At 44.7% G+C, this 16783-nt stretch overlaps 6 protein-coding genes across 6 annotated transcripts; 3 read left to right on the top strand and 3 right to left on the bottom strand.

The window, feature by feature from the left end:
* Positions 1–591: 591 nt before the first annotated feature.
* On the bottom strand, positions 592–1095 carry N7478_004169 (uncharacterized protein; the record flags this gene model as incomplete). Its single annotated transcript, XM_056920383.1, has 1 exon — positions 592–1095. The coding sequence occupies one exon, from the start codon at positions 1093–1095 to the stop codon at positions 592–594; it is 504 nt and encodes a 167-aa protein (XP_056778420.1).
* Positions 1096–3426: 2331 nt separating this feature from the next.
* Positions 3427–3773, bottom strand: N7478_004170 (uncharacterized protein; the record flags this gene model as incomplete). The annotated part of the gene is made up of 2 exons (XM_056920384.1): positions 3427–3603; positions 3708–3773. 2 exons carry the CDS (start codon positions 3771–3773, stop codon positions 3427–3429), a joined length of 243 nt encoding a protein of 80 aa, XP_056778421.1.
* A 1118-nt stretch (positions 3774–4891) lies between these two features.
* N7478_004171 (uncharacterized protein) lies at positions 4892–6154 on the top strand (the record flags this gene model as incomplete). The annotated part of the gene is made up of 2 exons (XM_056920385.1): positions 4892–4993; positions 5063–6154. The coding sequence occupies 2 exons, from the start codon at positions 4892–4894 to the stop codon at positions 6152–6154; spliced, it is 1194 nt and encodes a 397-aa protein (XP_056778422.1).
* Positions 6155–7426: 1272 nt separating this feature from the next.
* On the bottom strand, positions 7427–9264 carry N7478_004172 (uncharacterized protein; the record flags this gene model as incomplete). The annotated part of the gene is made up of 5 exons (XM_056920386.1): positions 7427–7489; positions 7549–7958; positions 8008–8288; positions 8338–9042; positions 9092–9264. 5 exons carry the CDS (start codon positions 9262–9264, stop codon positions 7427–7429), a joined length of 1632 nt encoding a protein of 543 aa, XP_056778423.1.
* Positions 9265–9519: 255 nt separating this feature from the next.
* Positions 9520–10375, top strand: N7478_004173 (SDR family oxidoreductase; the record flags this gene model as incomplete). The annotated part of the gene is made up of 2 exons (XM_056920387.1): positions 9520–10129; positions 10182–10375. 2 exons carry the CDS (start codon positions 9520–9522, stop codon positions 10373–10375), a joined length of 804 nt encoding a protein of 267 aa, XP_056778424.1.
* Positions 10376–15332: 4957 nt separating this feature from the next.
* On the top strand, positions 15333–16619 carry N7478_004174 (uncharacterized protein; the record flags this gene model as incomplete). The annotated part of the gene is made up of 1 exon (XM_056920388.1): positions 15333–16619. The coding sequence occupies one exon, from the start codon at positions 15333–15335 to the stop codon at positions 16617–16619; it is 1287 nt and encodes a 428-aa protein (XP_056778425.1).
* Positions 16620–16783: the final 164 nt, after the last annotated feature.

Genomic DNA, 16783 nt, shown 5'->3' on the forward strand with positions numbered 1-16783 from the left:
TTGAAGCCTATATACTTGATGCATCAGCACCGTGGATAGCCAATTTGGGAGATGAGATGCTCGCAGTAAAATGGGTGTAGTTTATGGAATTTGAGTACTCATTGTTGTTATATCGATGTGATTGATTTTAATCTATTCTTTGAGAGCCCAGAGCGTTCGAATGTTAAAGTTAAACAAGTAGTCCTCACTCTTATATTCTTGTAGGGAATATCATGATGCACTAGTACGTGCGAGTGCGAGTGCGAGTACGAGTGCAGTGAATGTCATTACGATAGCGAATGCGAATACGAATGCGAAGATCATCCCTGCGTTGCCTCTGCAAGTTATCATCGTTGAAATTCAGCTAGATAACTATTTCTGTCGTGCATATTTTCGCTTCATAGTCTGAGAAGGACAACCTCAGGATGAGTTATTGATATTTTGAATCACTGCCGGGCAGAATATGATATAGTATAGTATGTGCAGCATATGTATTCCATAAAAAAAGATCCAATTCCATACCGTCAGGCAGCATCGCGAAAAGTCAAAACACAGAATGTTGATCAATTTCAATCCTCCTCATTATTAGAAAAACATTTTCAATCAGCAAAGCTAATCTCTGCTAAGCTTCAAGTTCTCGACTTGTTCCTCATCTCCAACAAATACCTTCTGATCATCCACTCCTATAAAAACGAATTGACCTTCAACATTGAAGATGTAGTATGGCTCGTCAAAATCAGGATGAAGGGGATGACGCAAGGTGATGGATTTATAACCGCCTGTGTACCCGGCGGCCTTAAGCAGAGTATCTGCTTCCAATGCATCCATCCCAAGCGGCCAAGGGATTACCACATCCTCCATCCAAGGCTCCGGGATGTATTGAATCGCGCCCCATTGGCCCCAAACCATTCCAGTGGAGATGATGGCTGTTGAGTTCTCGCCAACGTGGAAGACGACTTTCATGAAGGTCACGTCGGTAGGAATGTGCATGTATACCGTGGGGTTGAGATTTTTAGCTTCGACTTCATACAGCTCCGCATCGGGGTATTGTTCTCTAACAATACGAACGGCGATGTTGACGTTTCCGAGAAAACTGAGAGGAAGTTCGGCAGACATTTTCAAGTTCTTGTTGATAACTAGAGGATTTGGTATAGGAGAAGATAGTGGTTCCAAGACTTGGAGTCAATGAAGCTCTTTGAATTATCTTTGGTATTGCGTGTGCTCTATCTCTTGGGGCATGGTGTTTTTTTATACCTCGTGGAATTGTTCAATTTCCAATGTTTAGCATGTCGATTTGAGTAAATCAAAACTTGAGGCGAGCTGAAAATGTCTCTGTGGAGCTGAAACCCCCTATTTGGGGGTCCAAACCCCGCTGAGGAGTGGGACGTGATAGTGGCAGCATGACTCCGCGAAGAGAAAAAGCCAGTCTTGCTCTTTTTGTTTCCCGTGAAGAACGACATTGCCATACTCTCAGTTATAGATAGCAAAAATTAGCTCGGCTGCTTTGCCCATAGTAGACCTTCACAGGAGGAGGACTAGAGCCAGCCAATCAAATGCGATATATAACCGGGTACAAGATACTTCCACATTGTCAAAGATTTGGGGATCTTAGGGTGGAACCACTTGACAAACTAGTCTTTTTCACCGATAATGCTAAGAATGTGGGAGGTGAAGAGTACATGGACAGCTGACCATACTCGGCTTGATAACTTGAAGTTGTAGGAATATTTGAATTCACCTAGAGCAGCTATGTTTTGGGATAAGTTTGCTCGGTCATCTCCGACCGCAACAACTAAACTTACTCAGCCAGGATCCTCTATGAATTTTTTTCACGTACTACTAGTATCTCCCATCACGATATAAATCACCGGGTACCTCAAGTCCCTTGGAGCAAATTTTGTAATTAGAAGATGATGCTTTATGGTAAAGGGTAGAAAAAGAAGATGCGAGAACAACGGCTTTGGGTACTTATATTCTTCCCCGGTAGGCTTCCATGCCCGCCCAAGCCACTTCGTCAAATGTGGACCACGAGGCCGCGCGCCTCTACGTAGTTTGACGTCTCCAAAGCCCAATTCTGGCAATTTTCACGTATTGGAATGCCCGAGCAATATTAATCACATGTTCTACATATCTTTCGTCCGCTTCAGCAACTGGAAGTACTGCCACCACTCGGGGCATGCGAAAGCGAATCCGAGGATCGCATTGCCAACTTCGATCACAAGTGTAGGTCATCCAAGCCAACGACGGACTTGTGCCCTTAGGTTCATCTGACGAACCCACTCAATAACTTCTTCATCAAAGATTCCGGCCGTAAATCCGTGTTCGGGTAGTGGTGCCATGGCAAGAAGGGTGTTTTTTCGGAAGAAACGAAACCGTGCTCTGCGTTTCAATGCTGTAAATTCCTCGCTGAAAACTGTTTCGTCGATGAGGAAGATGAAATATGGTGTGGGATTAAAAGAAAGAAACTGAAGGCAGTCGTGGCTATTCGGCAAAAGGAAGTTGTGTCAGTTCAGGCGAATCATAGTAAGTCTAGCCTGAGAGCAGGAGGTTGCAAGAGTCACAAACTCAGGGCCAATAAAACTAACAGTTGAAGGATTAAGAGTGCACTAGGATGTGAAAGGTAATACTAACCTTGGAAGATCGTCACGGTGAGGGTAGGAGCAGGATCAGTTGGTGTGGGATTTTGTAAAAGTCCGACTTGGAGTTGAGGTGACTAATACTAGCAGTTGAAGGATGACCTCGAGAAGATTCAATGTGGTGTGAACTTGACGCGTAATATCACTGTGCGGATGAACTTGAAGCCGTGGTAGCTCTGATATGAGGTGAAGGTTAGAAGAGACAGACAGAGAGAGAGAGATATATATATATATATATACTTAAGAGAATGAATCAGAGTCGGAAGATGAGGGTGAATAGAGAGGAGCCCGAGAGAGTGGATGGGAGCCCTGGAAGGTGGAAGGGTAAAACGTAAACTTGAAAGGAAACAATTGAAACATTGAATGGATGTTGTGAGGTATCCTAATTAGGTAGAGCAGCACAAGGTAGGCCTTAGGGAGCCTCAAGACTCACCTTAGCGGTCAGTGCCTAGGTAATAGTAGTATCCAGTATTATATACGTGAATCGCTTCAAAGATTGGCGACTTTCAAATATATGATATACTAGCAAATTCGCCATGCATGGCGTATCCTTCCCGCTGTATATTAGTAAGTTAACCTTACATGTAGATCACACAGACCTGAATTCAGAGGTTACTTTACCACGTGTATCGAGACGATGAAAGCCTCGGAGCTACGAATATTGTATATCAAGGCAGTAGCTAGGAGCCTATCACCGGTCACAATAAGCGTTACCTTATAGTTGGAAAGCTCAATAGGTACTCAGAATGTGAAGAAAAGACAGGGCTATCAAGGCTTCATATGTCTTTCAACTGATCCCAGTGACTGTGCCTTAATTAAGTACCAATTCCTCAGGTCGACCGCAAGAAACATACTTGCCATCAAGAATCCACTCGTCGTTCGACTCGACGAAGAACTGGATGCTACGTCGGGCGTCGTCTTCTGATAGGGTGCCACCAGCTCTGGACTTGTGGAAGAGAGGGTCCAGTTCGCATACCGGTATGGAAAGCTATTTTCCTAGTTGCCATGCGAAAGTACTCTAGCATGAGGGCGCGGTATTATATTAGTAAATACAGCGACGTGACATTTCTGTAGGATTATAATTAAACGTACCTTCCCTGCTCCCGTCACCCCGATGACTTGAATCCTTCGTCTAGAAAGCTGCGGCTCCGAAGTCATCCTGGGAGGGCTCCAAAAAAAAGGAGAATATGTAATGCGATGTAGCTGCTGTATTAGTAGAAGGCCGAATCGAGCATCAGTTTTGCTTTGAGGAACTTAGGACCTATTAGGAAGAGAGTAACAAACAGAAAAGTCGGGAATGTATAGTGGGAGGAGTAAAAAATCATGTGACTCTACTACTCTCGATACTGTACTTGCTATTTTAGCCTTGGTCCATATACGCATAGATGTCGTCAATAATATATACCGGTCCGGTATGGTGTAGTGGCTAACATCGCTGTCTCTCACACAGCAGCCGGGGGTTCGATTCCCCCTACCGGAGTTTCTTTTTTGCATTGTCTTTTTTTGCCTTCATCTTCCCCTTTTTTTCTGCTTTTCCCACTAAACCAATGAATGGCCTTGATTTAAAGATTTAAATGCCACGCCTGTTCATCGGTGGGTAGTCCTTTCAGCTGTTTGGAAAATACCAAGCAAGACAAAATCTGTGTCATTCCCTGCCAGTGATTTTTCTTGATCGGACGGCAGTGATAAGTGGATATCATGCTCGGGTGAATCCGACCGTCAACCTTGAATCCTCTGATGACCTTGGGTTTTCTACTTTGTACAGAGAAAGCTCAACCCACATGTTTTCGACCTTGAATGGCCTGCCAACTTCTTCAACAATCATTAAACCCGGGGAAGTGGAGCAACGGGATAGCGGGGATTTGTCGGATTCGCCAAGCAATTGTATACCAAGCCACCCTGCTCATTTTTCCTCTTTAGCCGAAGCATGGCGTTCCATTTGCCGAGCACAGGAATATACAAAGTCGAGATAATTCAATGGATTACTTAGAATTATACTTCGTCAACGGCTGTTTGGCTGATTACCGGAAATTTATCGGCTTCTTCAAGGAAATTACACGACTAGCAATGCTTGGTGTGCATAAGCGAGGCTGCCAAGGTCTTGGAACTCCTGAGACGAGGTATATGTCCGTGGCACATGGGATCATGGCACATATCTTGATTTGTTATGAAACTGCCGGGTTTATAAATACTAACCTTTCCATGATGGAATACTGCCAATGCCCCAAAGATCCCCTGAGAACCTCAAATAACCCATTGGCGTGAACAATTCCATGATGAAGGCGACATCCATTTTTGCTGCTCTTGAAGTCCTGGTACTCGTCGATGCCCATGGCTATTTGACAATCCCTTCCAGTCGTACACGTCTCGGATTCGAGGTATGCCTTGCTGTTACCCGTCACATACCAGGCCCGGTTCATCCACTTACTAACATGTAAAATTCGCAGGCTGGAATTGACACATGCCCTGAGTGCTCTATCCTCGAACCAGTAACGGCATGGCCTGATTTAGAAGAAGCACAAGTCGGCCGAAGTGGACCTTGCGGTTACAATGCGCGAGTCAGCGTGGACTATAATCAGCCTGGTGAATACTGGGGAAATTCAGTTGTCGCCACTTATACTGGTGGAGATGTTGTAGAGGTTCAATGGTGTGTTGACAACAATGGAGATCACGGCGGCATGTTCACCTACGGCATCTGCCAAAACCAAACGCTTGTTGATTTATTCCTTGATCCGGACTATCTCCCCAGCAATGATGAGAAGCAAGCCGCGGAAGATTGTTTCTTAGCGGGTGAACTTAAATGTACGGATGTGGATGGACAAACATGTGGGTATAACCCCGATTGTACTTCTGACCAAGCATGTTATCGAAATGATTGGTTTACCTGCAATGCCTTCTCAGCCGATACAAACCGCGGCTGCGAGGGCGTCGATGGTGCTGCAGAATTCTCCTGCACAACAACTATCTCGGGTGGTTATACGGTGACGAAGAAGATCAAGATTCCAGATTATGGTTCAGATCACACATTGCTACGCTTCCGATGGAACTCGTACCAAACAACACAGGTGTATCTACACTGCGCAGACATAGCCATCACCGGGTCTGGTTCGGGTTCGGGTTCGGGCTCAAGTTCCAGCTCTAGCTCCTCAAGCAGTACCAGCAGCACTAGTAGTAGCAAGACCAGTACTGCGACTACTACGACAACTTCAACGTGCACAGCAGCAACAAGTATATCCGTTAAGTTCAATGAACTGGTAACGACTACATATGGAGAGAACGTCTATATCGCAGGATCTATTAGCCAACTTGGATCATGGGATACATCGTCAGCTATCGCTCTTTCTGCAAGCTCGTACACATCCTCAAATCCACTTTGGACAGGTACAATCAGCCTTCCTGTTGGTACGAGCTTTGAGTATAAGTTCATCAAGAAAGAAACAGATGGAAGCATTGTTTGGGAAAGTGATCCCAATCGAAGCTATACTGTGCCAACCGGATGCTCTGGAGCAACAGCTACAGTGGCTGCAACATGGAAATAAAGGCTTACAGAGGCGACTCCACTTCATACGTGAAATTGTTTCCTACGAGTGTCTACCCTTTTTCATTGTGAGATAAGATCTTTCCATTTTCTTGGTTCTCTCTTCTCGTTGAAGTCAAATTAAAATAAATTCTTCTGTACAAGACCTCGTTTAGCTCTCGCACTTTTCTTTGGGGTTGATTTGCTGATGCCATCCCCTGTAACAATTTCTTATTTCTTACGAGATAAACGCTAACATTTCTCTCTGCTATTTCATTGGTACTGAACATTGAAGGTGACTAACTCTGTTCTAATTTTTCAACTACGAATGCTTTCCTTCGAGTTTATACTCTTTTTCATTGTGAAATAGGATCTTTCCGGGCGCAGATCGTTCACGGTCAGAGACCAAAAGACCTATAATAAGCACCTTTGAGTTTCGTTCTACTTAACCTCGAATGTTTTATAAAATGAGAGAAAAGTTCCCCAAAATCTAAATATACATGCGTCGCGGGGAAAAGCTGTTTTTAATTGGTTACTTGTTATTGGGGACCGAAAAGTGCGCGGGTAAAGAACGGAAGCACACTGTTCGGAGTGCGAGCAGCAATCCAGACCAATAATAATACCGAGAAAGTGCTAAGGGCATAGGCCAACGCCATTTTATCAACTGAATAGGAGAGTCACTAGCGCCTCGAAAAGGCACGGTATAAGGTACAAAAATGCATGTTTGCATGATCGAACGAGTAGAACCAAATTTCGAAGCGGAGTTTCCGTTCCTTAAAACTCCCGGTCGGCACCGGAGCATCCGTTCCGCCCGTCGGGCCCGATCGTTCATATGCTAGATATGCGATAGATATGCTTTGTTGGTGCTGATTCTCAATGTCACTAACAGACTAACATACTTTGGAGACCATACTTGCGAAAACTTCGGTTATATGAGACAGATGCATTTCCATGCCATACTTAGACTCAGCAAACATTTCAAAGGTCCTACGTCTGCCAGATGTAGGTATTATCCTTTGCTCCAATTGATAGTATGTGTTTCAAGTTTGATTCCCTTGATTATTCTTTCTGGGTATAAAATATACAAGCGGTTGCTCGTAGCAGTTCTGAGCATTCATCATCAAGATACCTTAATCACAGTTCAAAGACAGCATATGCGCTCTTCTAGGTAAAACCAGTAAAATTGCTCAACAGAGAATCCCAATCTATATCATCGATCGAAAAAATGTCTTCCAGATCGCTGTATATGGATGGCCAACTTGACGCTTGAGATTCTATGGGATCATGACTGGAATCAACTGTCATCATTGTAGTATCGTCCCTTGCGGTCTGTCGCGGCGCGCTCCGAGCAACCGCTCTGATTTGATATGGGTAGCAACGTGACAGAAGTCGCATTTTAGAGCAAAGGCTACCAACAACATCCGTCTCTTTGTTCTCGGCAGACACCCCATCGAATTGTGCCTCCATCGCATTTGTAAGTTCTGTAAGCAGGTTTGAATAGTCTGCTAAATCAACAACATCCTTCATCTGAGATTCCACGCCAGGGTCAGATGTGCCAATAATTAGATTGAGAAGGATTAATACCGCAGAGGGCATATAACCAACGGCGGCGCATATGTGTGCACATGCAGGTATAGTTATTCGGGAGATATCCGACGCTGGCAGCCTTATGATAGTGTGAATGAGCTCCTTACTCTGTTGAATAACAGCCATCAGCATTGATATTCGAACTGCACAGTCGGGTTCTGCAATCCACATTTGCTCATGGAGCGATAACTCTTCGAGGCGCAGTTCCACGTATTTGATTTCAACACGTATTGCATTCCCTAAAACGGTCAGTGAATCATCATTAATGAAGGTATATTCAAAACGAACCTGTTGACGACGGGCAGCTTTCAAGATCTTGTTCTACGCGCACCTTCACAATATCAAACTGTCGCTGCAGAGAATCGTGTGTAAGTTGTACGAGTGTTTTTCCGCCACTTGCTTGCATTAAGGCGTAGACTTCATCCATTGTTGCCAAAAAGGACTGGAGGTGAATAAATGGTGCAATCCAACGGTCTGAAAAATGCTCAGTAGACCTGATACTATCAAGGCATTGGTTGATTTGAGCATCGTGCTTCATAGTAATTGGCCGACCGAGCGTACCGTAGAGACTGATCCATGATTAGCCGAAACTCCATCCCCTAGAAACGAGAATCTTACCCGACTGACAGCCAATAAGTACCAAGCAGGGCCTGGCGCTCATCAGACTTTAAATTAGGTTTCTTGTGGAGGCCCAAATCATATAATATGGAAACACAAAACTGAACCAACAGTAAAAGCCGGGGGTGGTGTTTCTCGCCGGGATACGAATACCATGCGCTGCAGACTAAGAGACCTTGAAGCAATTCGAGATTCCTCTCCGATTGTACCACAACTCTCATAGTGACATGCTTCATGATCTCCTCCGCGACAGTCGTACGCAGAGGGTGCCCACTGCGCATGGTCGCGGACACAATGGACAAAAATAGAAAAGGCTGTTGGTTCATTAGGCGATTAACTGTTTCACCTTGTGCAAGCAACACAAAGGGAAACCTAGGGACTAATTCCAGCTGGAATATTTTAAGGAAGTAGTCAGCCTCAGCTTCACTCAAAAGGCCTCGATCAACGATTGACGGCTGGCCCTCCAGGGCAGATCTGGTCGGCGGATCGCGACCGTGAGATGGTTCATTCGCAGCATCTAGCATCGCGGAGATGTCTTCTGGGTCGAGCTGCGAAGAACGAGATGAGTCTGGATTATTTGTTGGGGAATTCAAGTCATTGGTGAGTTCATTGGAAATACCAGGCGATAGCTGGTCGGTCGGTCGGGAGAAGACAGCGAGTTGTGAGTTCAGCTGGTCGATTTTCTTCTCTAGCAACTCCACGCGGCTATATCCATAATCAATATCAAGGACAACTATCTGTTTGGTATGCTCACCTCGGTCCTGTCCTGTGCTTACGCTTCGTCTGTGGAAGGTCAAGGTATGTGCAATCTTTCCCCAGGCGGGCGCATCTCCGGCACAGGTTCAGGCTGTGCGGCGTGCATTTTGCTTTGGCGGCCGTGCACACCACACATGCCCTTCTCTTGACAGTAGATGCTGTGTCGCTCATTATCGCTCAAATGGGTTTGCGGGGGAAACGGAACACCCGGTTGGTTTGCATGGAAGTGGCCACGGATTGCTAATCAGTTGGGTCGGATGGAACGGATCGTCCGGTTGGACCGATTGGTAATCCGCTGGTTTCTAGTATAGAGGGAAGTATAAAGGTAGCTCAAGTGAACAAACATCGAAACTAAATCAACAATCAATCAGTCAATAAATCCACATCAACTGGACCATAGTCTATCTATCTCAAATAACAACAAATATGTCTTCATACGCCATCACCGGAGCCTCCAAGGGTATTGGCCAAGAATTCGTCCGTCAACTCGTTGCCGATGAGGCCAACACAGTCCTGGCTATCGTGCGAAACCCCGCATCACGCGACATTTCTGAGCTGGCATCTAAACATCCAAACTTGCACGTCATCAAGGGCGATGTCACGGACCCAAAATCCATTCTTGAGGCAGCCTCAGCCGCCGCCGCTATCACAGATGGTAAACTAGATGTGCTTATCCACAACTCCAACGCCGTTGACATGGCCAGCATGGGCTACAACCCGTCCCAGCTACCATTTGATGCTCAGGCTATCCGGGAAATCTTTGAACCATCATTCAGTACCGGTATCTACGGCGGCCTATGGACGACAAATGCCTTCTTGCCCTTGGTCGAGAAGGGAACCCAGAAGAAGATCGTACACATATCCACTGCTATGGCTGATGTAACTTTTATCAATAAGACTGGAGTCAGCTATGCTGTTGCATACTCTGTCACGAAAGCTGGAATGAATGTTCAGGTCGCCAAATACGCAGCAGAACTTGCGCCGAAAGGTATCAAGGTGTTGGCGCTAAGCCCTGGATGGGTAGACACATGGGAAGGTAAGCTCTCTTTGTCTCAGAATGAACAATTTCGATACTGACAACATTGTAGGAGAGAAGCCCGCTGAAGTGGTTCAAGCAGACGAAGCGATGCTGAAGCAATTCCAGTTATGGGAACCTGAATGCAAGGCGCAAATTTTACCTGAAGAGAGTGTTGGAAAATGTCTTCGAGTGATTGAGCACCTGGATGCCAAGGATAGCGGTCTGCTCCTAAGTCATAACGGAGACCAGCTTACCTGGCTTTAAATTTACTGGCCTTTGTTGAGTGACGTGGTGAGCCGGTTCAAATTAACATAGATACTCACTATATTCTTTCGTTTTCGTTTGAAACAAGCTGATTAGTATAATACAAAGTACGTATTTATATAAGATGTCTCTCTATTGGTCTTTCTACTGGTATATCTACTTGTTCTTCTGTCTGTGTAGAGCCTACAGTACACATAGCGGTGTACTAAAAGTTAATATAGGGCCATGGGTGACATTTCCTGCTGGCCGCTATGCTCCCCTGTAGCTGTCACAGACCAGTGAAGACGTAGCCTCTGAGGGCTGTGAATGCCATTGGGACGGGTTATGTCCCAAGTAGAATATATCATATTCGCGTAAGATTCCAGGCTTTTGTAGAAGATATCGGCCAGCTCAAAGACATGGCTTCCTTTGAGTGTCTCGGCAAGTAATCCTATGACGGCCACAACTAGTTGCTTCGTTCGCAGTACCTCATTGGGAGCTTTGTGTACAACATGCACAAGCTTTGTTTCAGCAATAATACTTTTAACCGTGCTCATCAACCTTTTTTTTTTTCTGAATGAAGACCTTGGACACCTTGAATTCGTTGTAACCACTTAGTTAAGAAGATTGCGCACTCGAGGTTACATAGGCTATGGATGATGACCACGTCAAGATCAGGGTCCTGGAGACAACTTCAATTCCTTCGCGAACCAGAATAAATAGCGAATGAATTCTCTGTAGAACAGCTCTATTAATGTCTGGCAATCTAGTTGGGCGCGGGGCTTTGTGGAAAGCTTCAGGAATCACAATTGGATCGTGGGTCTGCAGCTGGCACGATGGTCCCAAGTTACGATGCAGTCGAATATACGCGATATTCCTGCAGCGCATAAAAATTTCCTTCTATTTTCAGCTTTTGTTCCTTATTTTGGTGAAAGACTCCTATGTTGTGTATGTGTCAACAATATCCTGCGTGACGTGTCGAGCTACTGAGGAATAGCGAGAAAATGAATTCCCGGAGCAAAGAAGGTTGGAAAGAAAGTTGAAATAATAACGATTTTGAGTGTCTCATTTCGTCATTATGTCCTTCACAGTCCGATCGCGTGCTATTCTGTGAGGCTGACACCTCTGCCTCTCGTAAAAAATGACTGATTCTGCCTAGACTGTACTTTAGCTTTTGAAGCTACCAAACAAGTCCCGCCGACGAAATATTCGAAATACCCATTACTTTACAGTAGCGCATCACTAAGATTTGAGTCCAGCTTACCCCTTTAACAAACATTGAAATGTCACTTTGTTGCCCGTCGGGAATTTTCTGGCTCCTTCCTGGAGACTACTAACACGGATCCGATTTGCCAACTTACGCAACATCAGACAACTTTCAATTCTGGAAAAATATGCCTCTCGATCCTAAATACAGAGCCATGCATATAAAATAGTTTATTCAAATAAGCACAACCAACTGATGCGACGTATGTGACTGTATATTGGCAAACGTCATCTTCAGACTCGCCTCATAAAGCTCAACTTCTCGTTGTGACCATCACAGCATACTTCATTCTTTTATTTACTCCCTGTACTTAAAGCTCTATCTTAAGAAGCCAAAAGGGCTGTTACAATCTTATAAACCTGATCCGGGGGGGTGGGTGTTCTGATAAAATAAGGTAATTTGGCAGTTACGTTGCAAGCAAAGCGCACACGGTTCGTTCTGGTATACCCGAGCCTCAAGATGTAACTTCCATTACACTAACCATTCGTTCTTTATAATCTTTTTTTCTGTATGCAATACCTCCCCATTATTTATATTGCAAAATGCCATCCAGCAGATACAAGGCTTCCGAAAGATGCAGCAGTCAGAGGGCTAGCTAGCAAGAGAATATTGACTCCTCCCCTGATGCCGAATCATTGATCGTAAAGCAGCGGCGTGGCAATTTTTCTCATTTCCTAGAGCACTGTCTCTGTTCATTTATGCGAGCACCAGCATTTTCTCCGTGATTCTCTCAGTTAGAGCATTTAGAGGGGTAAATCTTTAGTATCGGAAAAAGTAACTTACAGACTGTAGCCGATGGCTGCCCTGGTGACAAAAAAGAGAAAGACTGAAGCGATTCAACACCAACAACTTTACATTTACGATCAAGAGCTGTCTATAGGTCATTCATTCTGCTCATTCTACTAGCTCATGTCGCATTATAAACCGAGTCAATGAGTTCTCGTACAATACCCAGGGAATGCTACCAAGATGACTGCCGAGTTCATAGCAGGGGTTTGGAAATCATTTCACGAATGAACAAAAGCCGCATTAACCTCTTCATCTCGAGGGTTTTGGAATCAGTTTGAGATGTATTGATTTCTTTGGCGTATGGCCGTAGGTAAGGTATCCTATTCAATGTTTGTCTCTGATAGGTAATTCAATTCATCTGGCGACGAAGGAATATTGAGGCTTCTGTGTACTGTAAAAATCAGAGGTATGGGTCTCTTTGAGACAGTTCCATAGATATTATGTGGTATTTGTCCGTTCTCTTTCATGGGCAATGGTGATCTGAAGGCTTCGCCTATTTCGGGAACGATGAAAAAAAAATATTCCCTGTTTCAGCGTGGCTTTGTACAATGGCCTAGCGTATCATCCACCTCAATCTATAAATTGACATAGTACCTCTATCATATATATCTACCTAATCGTTATTTTAATAAATAGAATACTCACCGATTTGAATTGACATATTCAGTCAGCTCATGTTTAGTTGATAAGTGGATAGTAGATCAAAGCTTTCAAATCGCGCAAGTGAGATGGATCAAATGGATCAGACGGATCAGATAAATCAGACGGACGAGATGAATCAGATGGACATTAACAAAAAGTCTTCGAAGTGAAAGAGCAGTAGTGCTGACGACGAAGGGTCTTCGGAGCCAGAGATCAGAAAGCTCGTCAATGCTGACGAGATTGATCCTTCAAGAAGAGGACCGATAGAATGTGCCGGTGCGCCTCCTGCTTGGGCACAGGTAAGCATTGAGCATTCTATAATACTATATTTATGCTGTAGTACTGACTATTTATAAGACTCGGTCCGATCTTTGCGAGACACTTCCATGGTTTGGCAGCGGCTATTTGCAAATCACCCACACCACGAAACAGACAGTCCGTGGTATATTAATAGATAAATATGATGCTTGTCAACATTTAGATGAAGAAGTTATCATACAATCAGCGTAAGTTTACAATACGCTGGCAACTCAGCCCTGTCCATCAAAATGCTCCACTAATCATATAGATTATTAGTGGCGGCCAATTCAAGATCGTTGGAAGGGGAAAATATACAATGAATGGTAATCAGAATGAGGCCAGTAATATGTATGTACGAGCATGGGTGGGTTCCCGAGACCAGCGAGTCCCCGCAGGAGTTATTATCGGTATGGATCAAAATGGCCCCAGATCCGAACTAGGTACTTACTATCGTGTTAATATAACCATCTAGGGGATCAAAAGACTCTTCTAAGATGCACACTGCCACTTAGTTTCAATGTTATGGACTACTTTATTGTCACGGATATATGGTTTGAAAAAGTCGCAGTGGGATATGCGAGATTTGTAGCCCGACTTCAAAAAATCGACTTGTCAAATAAGAGCTGATGGGCTGAGAAGAACTCGCCTGATCCTTCTACCGAGACTTCCACTTGTGCATTCAACGTGACACTTTCTAATTTTGAAGAGCAGAGTCATTGGTGCTTCTTACTCTGACCTTGCTCCGCAGGCTTTACTCCGACGAGACTTTTCATAGTGGGGCATCTCCGAGGGGTTTCATAATGTATGTTGATCAGTAGGGTGAAGTGCATGTATTAAATTAATTCCATTCTACTTTCTAAACTATAAGAGGTTTTTGAATTATTTTGAAATTGGAAAAGCACACAACGATTGGGGAACATGTACCAGTCATAGACGATACTGAAGAATTTCATGTTGATATTAATAATTGGAAAGCCTGGGGCCAAGCTCAGAATGGTGGACACCTCGGCAGCGAAAATCGAGCGAAAGCCATCCACTCTCTTTGCCCAGGGGGTTGTTAGATGAGTGACTTGAGCTAGTGTTGTGGATTTGTTTCCTGGTATAACCTGTAAGGTATAAAGACATTTCAAATGTAGCACCTGCGCAATATGCCACTTGTCGTTGGTCGAGAGCCTCGGCCTCTGCAAGGGGATTTTCCAAAGAGACCTCGGGAGTTGTAGATGTCGGTTTGATTGGAGATATTACCGTGACATGTACCTTGTAATACCTCACAACTTTACGCTTTCTGTCTTTTCAATCCAGTCTCTCTCTCCTGAGGCCCCTTGTCGATCAGATGGATTGAACAATATAGCATCTCTTCGCACTGCATATTCAAATTACGTGTCTGCAGTCCCTTGGCATTGCGAATACCGGAGCCCTAGTTGTTGCTCGGAATGGGTGGATCTTGACACGGATCAAAAATCTGGGCCACAACGAACACTATAGAGGTCGTAACCCGGTCACACTATTATCCGCACTCCATTATCCCCACAGATATCCACATCTCCCGAGCCGTGAACCATTCAGCGCTGACTGTAACACCCCGTGGCATTTCTCTTGGCTATCATTGACTTTCAGCAACGTGAGCCAGCGGACGTTATGCGCCGACGAAAACGAGCACGAAAAGGGACGATCCACACGGAAGACTTTCTATGCCGGCCAGGGCTATGAATCTATCTCGACATGAGATCACTTGCTTCATACGGTTTCATATTCTTTTCGAATCTAAACTATCTAACCTCAACTGGTTAGCCCTCGGTAGAATTAGCACGATGGCATTCCAGCGATCGCCACCGTGGAGAACGGCATTTGATTGTTTTCCACATGTTAGGACTGGCAGTTTGTCTAATGGATTTTTCTCAATCTCAATTTAAGTGACAATTCCAACGCCCGAATGTGACTACCGCTACGCTTCTTGTTCATCGAAGAAGACAAACGCATATGGCAGACATAGACCTATGGCTCAACTTATGCCTTTCAGCCACACTTGTCCTTATAAGTGGGGCATTCGCAGGTCTCACAATCGCTTTGATGACTCAAGATGAACTCTCTCTCCGAGTGATCACATTTTCCGGCGACGCTGTCGATCGGGAAAACGCGCAAAAAGTGATCGCCCTTCTGGCGAAGGGGAAGCATTGGCTTTTGGTAACGCTTCTACTGGGAAACTCTATCGCCAGTGAAGCTTTGCCTGTTATACTAGATCAAGTCGTCGGTGGCGGGCTATCAGCAGTACTCGGCAGTACTATTTTGATTGTGATATTCAGCGAAATCATCCCGCAATCCATTTGCGCTCGCCACGCTCTCAGCATCGGGGCATATATGGGTCCTTTCGTATCAGTGTCCATGTACCTCCTTGCACCGCTTGCATGGCCAATCGGAAAGCTATTAGATGGCCTTGTTGGCGATTGCCACTTGAAAAGCTACAAAAGGAGCGAATTGTTGACTCTCTTCTCGCTTCATCAGCGACTGGGAAAGCCAGAAGAATGCCTTCACGAAGACGAAGTGAGAATGCTCCATGGTGCTCTTGGTCTGATGGATAAGGTAGCGACAAGCATCATGACGCCTGTAAACGATGTCTTCTCTCTTCCCGCAGATTCCGTCGTGAACTCATATACAATCAATCGTATAAAAGTGGAAGGATATTCCCAAATCCCAGTACATGCGCCCGGAAATCACGAGGATATCATCGGAGTACTTTCCACAAAACTCTTGTTAAAATACAACCCAAAATCCTGTCGCCGGGTTTACAACTTCGACTGGACCCCCATCCCGGTTATACATGCCAGGACTACTTCGTTGAATCTTTTGAAGATTTTCCAAGAAAAGAAATATACAATGTTTCTTGTGGGCCAAAAAGAAAGAAATCAAGTCCTAGGCATCATTACCCGAAAGGACCTAATGGAGTCGGTGCTTGGACACAAAATTATGGACGATCATGACAAAGGAAAGACGTTGGACATAGAGAAAGAAACGATCCGTCAAAAGCAGCCTCGCCTCATCATTCATACACCCTTGCGGGCCCAGAACATTGTTCAAAAGCCACAAATCACTGCTATATCGGCTCCGGAAGGGGAACTCCTCCCTTTGTGGGTCAAATCAAGCTTCCCAGCAAATTATGGCTCATTCGACTACTTCAATTCAGCAGCCAAATGGAAATGCATTCGGGACTTCCTCCCAGATACAAAAGTTCATCAAGAGATTGAACTTGCTACCACATACGAAGCGTGATGAGGTTGATGGCGGATATTTCTTTTTGTCAGGAAAATATAACATTTTCATCCGCTTATTACTTCAAAGCGTGGTGTTACTTTCTTCTCTAGCCTCTTCACGCGTTTTGGTACAAATATATTAAACATAATGTCGCAAAAACAGGGCTTTACCATAGTATCCCA

Source organism: Penicillium angulare (assembly GCF_028827245.1).
Source record: "Penicillium angulare strain IBT 27051 chromosome Unknown utg000004l_segment0_segment0, whole genome shotgun sequence".
NCBI classification, from domain to species: Eukaryota; Fungi; Ascomycota; class Eurotiomycetes; order Eurotiales; family Aspergillaceae; genus Penicillium; species Penicillium angulare.